The 11904-nt window shown below is 43.6% G+C and overlaps 1 protein-coding gene across 1 annotated transcript; it reads left to right on the forward strand.

Annotated features, from left to right (window-relative positions):
- Positions 1 to 2483: 2483 nt before the first annotated feature.
- LOC127345757 (glutathione transferase GST 23-like) lies at positions 2484 to 3631 on the forward strand. The gene is made up of 2 exons (XM_051372283.2): positions 2484 to 2823; positions 3254 to 3631. Exons 1-2 carry the CDS (start codon positions 2506 to 2508, stop codon positions 3629 to 3631), a joined length of 696 nt encoding a protein of 231 aa, XP_051228243.1. The 5' UTR covers positions 2484 to 2505.
- Positions 3632 to 11904: the final 8273 nt, after the last annotated feature.

An 11904-nucleotide genomic window follows, 5' to 3' on the forward strand; every position in this document is an offset into this window, starting at 1 on the left:
TTCTCTGTTTGTTGGACTTGTAGCAGTGGTTATGTAATTTAAAGCAAACGTCTGCATTTGGAATAAAGTGCAAGTTTTTTTTTCGAAATGGGGATAAAACCTCGGCTTATGCATCGTGATGATGCACACGGCATTTTATTAATAAGTCTCAAATTCAGTAGTTATTACAACCCAAGCATCGTCAAGAATTGATACAAATATCAACCAACGAAAGAAACAAAGCATACTATCACTACACATCATTGTAGCCGCCTAGCATGTCGCTACCCCTCCGGCGAAAGGAGGTCCCATAGCTGAACCCAATGTGCCACCATATGGATAACCGCAAAAAGTGAAATAATAATTTTTTGTAAAGATAATATCATTTCACACCCTCCATATAGACCAACATAAAGGAGAGACCCCAATTCGAATTATTGCCTTAGACTGTCTACTCCATTATTCGGATTATTCGGAATAAAGTGCAAGTACTCCCATGGTAATCAGAAATCTTACATTTCACAACAAGGAAAGAGAGGTGCAAGTACTCCCGTGGTATTCAGAATTGAACCATTTTTCGGTTGCCTCAGCACTCAAAACCGCATATGGACCATCGACCGGCAACAAAAACATGGGTGGCCAAATTATGGTCTATGCCCCCTTTGTAAGAAAACCACAGAATCGGTCTTCCACCTATTCGTCCAGTGTAGGTACTACGTTCGTTTTTGGAACTGCATTCAATAATGGTTGCGTACCCCCGATATACAACTGAACCAATTGGGTGGTCTCTCTATTGAGTTTTGGTGGCGAAACATGATGAGTGCTCACATGCCTAACAGCAAAGCCGTCGTCTCTCTCACTCTCCTTGTCACTTGGAAGATTTGGAATTAATGGGACCAACGTAAGGGTCTTGAAAATAAGGCATATGCCACCTTTAATTCTCCTTGAAAAAATAAAAAGGGAACCCCGCTTTTGGGTTACTGCAGGTGCAAAGCGTTTGGGCCAAATCATGCCGGGACAGTACTCTCGCTTTGTCTTTTATTTGGTCCGGACTATCTTATCATAACTCTTCTACTTAATTAATATATCGGGGCAAGGTACATGTAGAGTCATGCGGAAGCGAGTATGATATGATCCAATGAAAAGGCAATTTACTAGTATTGTACTCGGATTGAAGTTTACTTTGACTTCGTGACAATTGACAAAAACTTATCGAGTATCACTTACTTCTTCCTCTTCGGTTCCCAAGCTGATCACTAGACACATGCCAAGTTAGGTTTCAAATTTAGGGTTCAAGGGTGGCTCATGTTGCTCGAATTGTTGACAAGCAATGCCACGTCTTTGCTCGATTTGTTGACAAGCAACACAAGTAGATCGTGTAGAATAGGTTACAATAGTGGTTACGTGCCGCAGGAGACATGCATACCCTCTCTTTAGTACTCCCTCCGATTCATAATAAGTGTCGGAATTTTAACACTTACTATGGATCAGAGGGAGTACCATATTATCGGTTTGACTTGAGTTTCACTTGCATATAAGTCATGTCAGACAAAGACATTTGTTGTTAAAAATAGTAATATTGATTTAGGTAGGATCCAAAACGATATGGCACCTACTTGGACAGAAGTCAAGAAAGTGAAGCCTAGTCAAGGTATAAAGTCCATGACAGTAACCTTGTCGGCATTTCAAAAAAGAGACAAGATCAAAGATGAAGGCCCAACGAAAAACGCTTAGAAACATAGAGTTTATGCATTTCATTTAACAAAACTATACAAAAATATTTATATAACATCTCGTGTAAAGGAAATTCTGATTAATATTTGGGCGTACCTATAAAAGAAAAATAAATAAGTAAGTAATTTATTGTGATACATATTTATCAAAATTACGCTCCTAGGCACGTTCCGATTATGAAGTTAGTACCAAAATAATACCATAAAATAGGGGAAATGATAAGTATCTGAAACCGAAGCATTAAAAAAGTCACGAAAGAGAGAACCATTTTAGAACATTAATGCGCCATTTCAAATTTTCTAGCTAGTGCTTCGCTTCTCTTATTGTGATTGTAGAAAACGATCAAACACATCTAGATCAATCAAAATTATTAGTACCTTCCATTCAACATTTATTGTTTGCAATCTGGTTTATGATTACTCAGGAATTTAAGCTTTTATGCTTATTTTCTCCACTCTTGTCGTCTATAGTTGCCGCATTGACGGCGAGCAAGTAGTTATATTTGATGTGTGTCCCAAATAAATGATGCGAACGCCTTCTTTTGGTTGTACATCTTGGCACATTATCACTAGGCATGTTTAGAGCTGCGAAGCTTCCAGTGGCTTTCAGCCGTGGAAAACATGCCATAAGGTTTGACCAGAAGCTGCTCTGAATTTTCTTGCAGACGTGCGCACGACTGCACGAGGACGAAACATAACATTCAGTTTAGTTCTTTCGCGTGGTGATCAAAGCGGCTGAAGCTTTATATCTCAAAGAAATCAGTGAGACACCAAACCAAGCAAAGCACTGGTGATGATGTCCGAGCCGGTGAAGCTCTTCGGCTGCTTCGGCAGCCCAGTGGTGCACCGCGCCGAGCTGGCGCTGCGGCTGAAGGGGGTTCCCTACGAGCTCATCACTGAAGACCTCAACAACAAGAGCGAGCTGCTCCTGAAGCACAACCCCGTCCACCAGAAGGTGCCCGTGCTCCTCCACGGCGACCGGCCGGCCATCTGCGAGTCGCTCGTCATCGTTGAGTACGTTGACGAGGCATTTGATGGGCCGCCGCTCATGCCGGCCGACCCTCTCGCTCGCGCCGCTGTCCGGTTCTGGGCCAGCTTCATGGACAAGGAGGTAGGTGAACTGACACATATATCTTAGAAGTCGTTTGGTATTCATCATTTGGACCTGGAATCCTGGAATTCATTTTGAAATTCCATAGGTGGGCTGTTTGGTTGCCACAAAATTGGGCCGTCATTTCATTTAGGAAATCCAGCAAAATAACGTCATGGGTAAACACAATTCCAAGATGAGACCTGTCATTTGTGTTTCTCTATGGAAGCTATTTACAAATTCAATATTGAATTCTGCTGTCATTTGCAATTCCTGTGGCAACCAAACAAGTGTTCATTTCTAGAATTACAATGTAAATGAAATGAATACATGTCAAAATGCTATAAACGAAATAAAAGCCTGGCTTCCAAACGACTTCTTACAGGAATTGGGTTAGCTCGATCGGTAACCAAATTTCAGATTTTCACTCTGTTTTGCTATGCCTACACAGCTCAGGGAGTCCATGTGGATGGCGCTGTGGACGGACGGCGAGGAGCAGGCCGGTGCCATCAGTGCGGCGAAGGCGAACCGGACGCTCATCGAGGGGCAGCTGCTGGAGGGGATGAGGTTCTTCGGAGGCGACACCATCGGGTTCCTCGACATTGCCGTTAGCGGGATTGCGCACTGGATGGAGATCTTCGAAGAAATTGCTGGGGTGCGGCTGCTGACAGAGGAGGAGCACCCGACACTGTACCGGTGGGCGAGGGAGTACACGGCGAATCAGACCGTGTGGCTGTGCCTGCCGGACAGGGACCGCCTGCTTGCCGCCTTGGCGCCGAGCAGGGAGATCTTCGTGGCCATTGCCAAGACGATGTCCGCACAGAAATAGTATGTTGGATCTGCAACAGTTGATATGTAGTTGCAGGTGATCATCTGTGCTTGGAATATAAAGCTGATATACACTGCAATGAGGGAGTAAGCATGATCTCACATTCTCACTAATATTGTCTAACAAAAAAACATGACTTCCATATTTAAGGATGACTTAGAAATACTACATCGGTTCGTTACAACCTAGTTGCGACTCATAGGCAAGCACAAATCCTGAAAAATATTTAACAGTGTCGATATTTTTTCTCAGTTACAACCTAGGTGTAACTCGGAAAAAATCTCAGTTGATGCCTACTTGCAACTACGAATTTTTTTGGTTGTAAGTTGCAACCCACTAGCAACTAGGATAATCTCAGTTGTAACCCACATGTAACTAGAGAAATCTCAATTGCAATCCACTTGTAACTGTCATATCAACACGAATCACGAGAAAAATTCAATGGTTAAGGAGTTAACTGAGACATAATAAAAATCAGATGCCTGATTTCTAGTAAACCCGTTTAAATAAATGCCCGTCAAAATAGTATCGAAGATTTAGAGTACAAAAGCGATGTATACCGATACCCACCTTTGCTGGATTGGCTGACCAATAAGAGAGGTAGCTCTCCTAGAATGCTAATACATTAGTGGTAGCGGGTGACGTGTCCCCCTTTAATATGTACCACGCTACCGGGTTGACTTGAATTACGCTTGCATATAAGTCTTGTGGGCTCAAGATGTCCATCTACAAGAGCGGCCATTGTATCGAGGTCTTGTGCATGTCATTGTCATTGTATTCACATTGTTTCTTTACTTTAAGATCCGTACTCAAGCAGCCCAAGAAACAGCTTAGAAAGGCCCAACGAGATTTGGAAGAGCTTATGCGTGGCCAAATGTCAGTAGAAAATGAACAGAAGAAGCACAGGCTTGCAAATCTGATTGAGAAGCTACTGGAATAGGAGGAGATTAAATGGAGTCAACCAGCACGTGCTAACTGGCTCCAAAATGGTGACAAGAATACAGCTTACTTTCATAGCTTTGCATCAGCTCGGAGAAAGAAAATTTTCATTAAATCCCTGAAGAATCAAAATGGCGAGGCTGTTGAGGGCACAGAAAGTTTAAACCCTCTAGTCCGAGATTACTTTTCGAACCTCTTCTCGTCGGAGGTTCAAGTTACTGATCCGCTGTTCTTGGAGAAGATTGTTCCAAAGGTCACACAGGAGATGAATGATAAACTTATTGCACCGTTTTCGGGGGAGGATGTCAAAAAAGCTATGTTTACTAGGGACTTGAAGGCCCCTGGGCCAGATAGACTACATGCTCTGTTCTATAAAAAAAATCGGCACTTAGTGGGTGATGACATTATACATGCAGTTCTTAAGGCGATTAATGACAAGGTGATCCCTACAGGATGGAATGAAACAATTGTGGTTTTGATTCCAAAAATTGAAGATCCAGAGGAGGTATCACAGTTTCGACCTATATCTCTTTGCAATGTTGTCTATAAAATTATCTCAAAGATGCTTGCAGCTAGATTAAAGGTTATTCTTCCAGAAATAATATCCCCTAACCAAAGTGCGTTTGTGCCAGGTAGACTCATTATTGATAATGTGCTGGTAGCATATGAGTGTATTCACAAGATTAAAAACAAAAAGAAGGGGAAGACAAGCTTATGTGCAGTAAAGCTTGATATGCATAAAGCCTATGACAGAGTTGAGTGGACTTTTCTTCGTAATATGATGATCAGGCTTGGTTTTCACAATCAGTGGGTTGACTTAGTGATGTCCTATGTTACTTCGGTGACATATTCTATGAGATTTAATTCTCAGCTGACAAGAGGGTTTTAGTCCCACTAGAGGCATTCGACAGGGTGATCCTCTATCTCCCTATCTGTTTCTGTTATGTGCAGAAGGATTATTGAGTTGTTTATTGCAAGCAGAGGAGGTTGGTGGAATTGAACTGATAAAGGTGTGCAGAAATGCACCGTTAGTTTCACATTTATTATTTGCTGATGATTCCTTGATTCTCTTGAAGGCAGACTCGAATAATGCAACTTCATTGCAACAAGTTCTTGATGATTATTGTTGAAGCTTCTTGACTTTGTTATCCTTTTTGCAATCTTTGATACTCTCTATAGTGTGATTCCTTCCGAATATTCGTCATTGGATACGTGCATTTGTTTCCACTCAAATTATGAGAAATGCACACGGTATGGAGGAACTCTCACTATACTGGCCTTCTAAATTTTTCACCCATTTCGGCAATTGGTGTCAATGGGGGAGAAGTTTGGAGGGTTTAAGAGAATTTGGTTATGTCTTTGCTTTGTGCTTAAGCATGTGCCTTTCTTGCATTGCATCTTGTTGCTTTGCATAGTTGAATATTTAGAGGAAACTCCACAAGGCTTTGAATGCCAATGTATGCCACACGTGCATATATTATGGGGGAGTTTGCTCTATGTATTCAACTTGTTTGTTACTTAAATTCCTTATATAAAAACCATCTCAAAGAGATTGTCATCAATTACCAAAATGGGGGAGATTGAAAGTGCATGGAGCCTCCATGTGTGGTTTTGGTAAGTAATGATAATCCCTATGGACTAATGTTTGGATTGAGTTATATTTGTAGGAGTTGTCCATAGGCAATGCTTGAACCATATGTTGGCTTCAAGGTTGCAATAAGAAGAAATTGATGAATAATATTAAGTGTCAAGTATGTCTTAAAGATGAAGATGAAGTGAGCCCTCAAGTTTAACTTCAAGACATCAACCTGATGAAGAATGAAGAAATGAAGTGCAAGTTCAAGATTAGCCATCTCGAAGAGATCATTTGCTTGAATCTTGCCATCCATATGGTTATCATGGATATGTGAAGATGTGCCGAAGAAGAAGCTCTCCCATGGTGTATTATGGGGGAGCAATCCACAAGACTTCGTCAAACAAGTACAATCAAGAAAGGCGTTCCATCTTGTTGCGGTCAAGATCGTCATCATCGAGCTCAAGATGAACGTGCAAGTTTAAGGTTTGCTCTTGATAGGGTTTCTTTCTTACCGGTCTCATGGTGTAGTTGGAGACCGGTTTATAGTTTAGTTGCCGTACTATCAAGAGGACTCTTAAGTGAGTAACTTGATCGTATTGTTCGGAGAGAGCTCAAACCTTTGCATACTTGCATCGTCTTTCTTGGTTGTTATTTGGATCTTATCCATGTGGTGATTTAGAGCTTGTGGTTATTTCCATAGCAAGCTCTATTTCATCAGCGGATTCCGCATGAATCACTTGTTGCGTTTTCGATATTGGAGTTTTTCTCGGTTCTTCGTGTTGAGAGGTTTCACTCTAAAATCCATAGAAAAATCTACCCCACTTGTTCTTAAGTTTTTAAATCTTTGTGGGGTATCTCTTGTCACCCTCTTTACAACAAAATTGGTTTCACCTAAATCCGAGTTTCCTAACTCAAGTTGTTGCATTTTCCATATTGGAGGTTTATCGGTTTGTCTTTTATAGATAGATAAAACCTTTATTCATTTGTTTCTATACTCCCGTGCTGGAATATGATGTTTCTATGCATATTGTTGTAGAGCTTGTTGTTGTGATTTCAACGAGCCCAAGATCATCGAATTCGGAGTCCGGATGCAAAAGTTTTTAAGGTTTTCGTATCGGGTGTTTGGGTAAAAACATGGAGGCCGGAACTGCCGCCAGGAGCACCCCGGCACTGCCGCTGGGAGCACCCGGCATTGCCGGTGACACCAGGCCGGCACTGCCGGCCAGTCGCGATTTTGGCCCCAACGGGCAGAAATCTGAGACCCCCTTTTTAATGCTTTCTTCCTCCTCTCTCTCCCCACTTCTTCTTCCTCCTTTTGCTCTCCACCATTGTTGACCTTGAGAGCTTTACCTATCCCTCTATTCCTCCCATGCTTCTTGAATCTTTTTGAGGGAAAAGTAAGAGGAGATCTTGATCTACATTTCTACCAATCAAATCCCTCTCTTTGCGAGTGGAATTCTCTAGATCTTGATCTTGGAGTTCTTTGTGGATTTCCTTTGTTCTTCCTCTCTTCTTCCCCCACAAGCTTTTGTAGCTTTGGTGGAATTTGAGAGTGAAGGACTTGCCATTGCATTTGGTGCATCGGTTTGAGTTTTCCACGGTGATTCGTGGAAGTGAAAGCAAGAAAGTTTTTACTCTTGGGTTCTTGGAACCCTAGACAAATTCTAGGCCTTTGTGGTGATTTGTTGGAGCCTCCAATTAAGTTGTGGATGTGTGCCCCAACCTTTGTGTAAGGCCCGGTTTCCGCCTCGAAGGAAATCCCTTAGTGGAACCGTGACCTAGGCCTTTGTGGCGAGGGTCACCGGAGAATATGGTGAGGTCTTTGTGGCGCTCGGTGTGTTGTGTGACTACCGCATCTTGGGGTGAGGTCTTTGTGGCGTTGGTGTGCATTGAGCAACCACACCTCAAGGTGAGACCTCTTGTGGCGTTCAGGAGCTCTAAGCCACCGCACCTCTGAAAGTGCATGGAGCCCCCATGTGTGGTTTTGGTAATTAATGACAATCCCTATGGACTAATGTTTGCATTGAGTTATATTTGTAGGAGTTGTCCATATGCAATGCTTGAACCATATGTTGGCTTCAAGATTGCAATAAGAAGCAAATGAAGAAGATCAAGTGTCAAGTATGTCTTGAAGATAAAGATGAAGTGAGCTCTCAAAGTTAACTTCAAGACATCAACGAAATGAAGTGCAAGTTCAAGATGAGCCAACTCGAAGAGATCATATGCTTGAAGCTTGCCATGAAGAAATGAAGTGCAAGTTCAAGATGAGCCATCTCGAAGAGATCCTTTGCTTGACTCTTGCCATCCATATGGTGATCATGGATATGTGAAGATGCGACGAAAAAGAAGCTCTCCCATGATGGATTATGGGGGAGCAACCCACAAGACTTCGTCAAGCAAGAAGCTCTCCCATCCATATGATGTTCATGGATATGTGAAGATGCGTCAAAGAAGAAGCTCTCCCATAGTGGAGTATGGGAGAGCAATTCGCATGACTTCTTCAAGCAAGCGCAATCAAGAAAGGCGTTCCATCTTGTTGCGGTCAAGATCGTCATCATCGAGCTCAAGTGGAACGCGCAAGGTAAAGGTTTGCTCTTGATAGGGTTTCTTTCTCACCGGTCTCATAGTGTAGTTGGAGACCGGTTTATAGTTTAGTTGCCGTACTATCAAGAGGGCTCTCGAGTGAGTAACTCGATCGTATCGTTCGGAGAGAGCTCAAACCTTTGCATCCTTGCATCATCTTTCTTGGTTGTTATTTGGATCTTATCCATGTGATGTTTTAGAGCTTGTGCTTATTCTCATGACAAGCTCTAGTTCATCGAAAACGGATTTCGCATAGATCACTTGTTGCGTTTTCGAGTTTGGTGATTTTCTCGGTTTCTCATGTTGAGGAGTTGCACGTCTAAATATAATAGAAAATCAACCCCCACTGGTTTCCATATTTCCACTTTTTGTTGGGTAGCTCTTGTCGTCCTCTTTCCAACAAAATTGGCTTCACTCAATTCGGAGCTACCAATCTTTAGATATTGATTTTACAAGTTTCACCTGGCCGGATTTTCCGGGCCGGATATTTGCAAAATATCCGGCCCCTGAAATTTGGCTAAGGACTTTTCGAAAAGCAAGTCTGGAACAGGGCCGGACATTTGCCCGGAATTTCCCAAAGGCCGGATTTTCCGGGGGGGGCCGGATTATCCGGCCCCTACTTAGGCCGGATTATCCGCCCCCAATTTGCTGCAACGGCTCGATTTTTTGGGGGGGGGGGGGTATAAATACCCCCCTTCTTCCTCCTTGGGCTGGTGCTTCTCCCACTCTCTCTCTCCTCCATTGTTGTTCTTGAGAAGCTTTCCCTTTCTCTCTATCCCTCCATGATTCTTGCCCCCATTTGAGGGAAAAGAGAGAGAAGATCTAGATCTACATTTCTACCAATCAAATCCATCTCTTTGTGAGTGGAATCCTCTAGATCTTGATCTTGGTGTTCTTTGTGAATTCCTTTGTTCTTCCTCTCTTATTCTCCCAATAGCTTTTGTAGCTTTGTTGGAATTTGAGAGAGAAGGACTTGAGCATCTTTGTGGTGTTCTTGCCATTGCATTTGGTGCATCGGTTTGAGTTCTCCACGGTGATTCGTGGAAGTGAAAGCAAGAAGGTTGTTACTCTTGGGTTCTTGGAACCCTAGACGGATTCTAGGCCTTTGTGGCGATTTCTTGGGAGCCTCCAATTAAGTTGTGGATGCGTGCCCCAAGCTTTGTGTAAGGCCCGGTTTCCGCCTCGAAGGAAATCCCTTAGTGGAACCGTGACCTAGGCCTTTGTGGCGAGGGCCACCGGAGAATAAGGTGAGGCGCCTTCGTGGCGTTCGGTGTGTGGTGTGAGTACCGCATCTTGGGGTGAGGCCTTTGTGGCGTTGGTGTGCATCGAGCAACCACACCTCAAGGTGAGCCTTTTGTGGCGTTCGGGAGCACTAAGCCACCGCAGCTCTCCAACGGAGATTAGCACTCGCAAGAGTGTGAACTTCGGGTTAAATCATCGTCTCCCGCGTGCCTCGGTTATCTCTATACCCGAGCTCTTTACTTATGCACTTTACTTTGTGATAGCCATCGTGCTTGAAGTTATATATCTTGCTATCACATAGTTGATTGTATTGCTTAGCATAAGTTGTTGGTGCACATAGGTGAACCATAGCATATAGGCTTGTTGGAGATATGCCCAAGAGGCAATAATAAAATGGTTATTATAATATATCTTTGTGTTTATGATAAATGTTTACACTCCATGCTATAATTGTATCAACCGGAAACATTGATACATGTGTGTTGTGTAAACAACAAGGAGTCCCTAGTAAGCCTCTTGTATAACTAGCTTGTTGATTAATAGATGATCATCGTTTCATGATCATGAACATTGGATGTTATTAATAACAAGGTTATGTCATTGATGAATGATGTAATGGACACACCCAATTAAGCGTAGCATAAGATCACGTCATTAAGTTCATTTGCTATAAGCTTTCGATACATAGTTACCTAGTCCTTTCGACCATGAGATCATATAAATCACTTATGCCGGAAGGGTACTTTGATTACATCAAACGCCACTGCGTAAATGGGTGGTTATAAAGGTGGGATTAGGTATTCGGAAAGTATGAGTTGAGGCATATGGATCAACAGTGGGATTTGTCCATCCCGATGACGGATAGATATACACTGGGCCCTCTCGGTGGAATGTCGTCTAATTAGCTTGCAAGCATATGAATGGTTCATAAGAGACCACATACCACGGTACGAGTAAAGAGTACTTGTCAGGAGACGAGGTTGAACAAGGTATAGAGATACCGATGATCAAACCTCGGACAAGTAAAATATCGCGTGACAAAGGGAATCGGTATCGTATGTAAATGGTTCATTCGATCACTAAGTCATCGTTGAATATGTGGGAGCCATTATGGATCTCCAGATCCCGCTATTGGTTATTGGTCGGAGAGAGGTCTCAACCATGTCTGCATAGTTTGCGAACCGTAGGGTGACACACTTAAGGTTTGATGTCGTTTAAGTAGATATGGAACATGGAATGGAGTTCGAAGTTTTGTTCGGAGTCTCGGATGGGATCCAGGACATCACGAGGAGGTCCGGAATGGTCCGGAGAATAAGATTCATATATAGGAAGTCACTTTCCAAGTTTGGAAATGATCCGGTGCATTTATGGAAGGTTCTAGAAGGTTCTAGAAAAGTCCGGAAGAAGTCACCATGGAAAGTGGAGTCCCGGAGGGACTCCACCTAGCATGGACGGCCAACCCTAGGGGGGAGGAGTCCCAGGTGGACTCCACCATAGGTGGCCGGCCAACCCCCCCAAGGAAGGGGTGGGAGTCCCACCTTGAGTAGGAGTCCCACCTTGGGTAGGTTTCGTGCTTATGGCAAGTTTTGGGTCCGGGTCTTATTCGAAGACTTGGAGTCCAACTCTTGGGGGTTTCCACCTATAAATAGGGGGACAAGGGGAGGGGGCCGGCCAAATCAAAGCCCTCTTGGCCGCAGCCCCCAAGTGGCCGGCGCCCATAGCCCCCTCTCCCCAAACCCTAGCTCCCCCTCCTCCTCATACACCTCTAGTAGTGCTTAGGCGAAGCCCTGTCGGAGTTCTCCACCACCATCGCCACCACGCCGTCGTTCTACCGGGATTCCGAGGAGGATCTACTACTTCCGCTACCCGCTGGAACGGGGAGGAGGACGTCGTCATCAACACCGTACGTGTGACCGAGTACGGAGGTGCTGCC

Source organism: Lolium perenne, chromosome 3 (genome assembly GCF_019359855.2).
Source record: "Lolium perenne isolate Kyuss_39 chromosome 3, Kyuss_2.0, whole genome shotgun sequence".
Classification (NCBI taxonomy): Eukaryota; Viridiplantae; Streptophyta; class Magnoliopsida; order Poales; family Poaceae; genus Lolium; species Lolium perenne.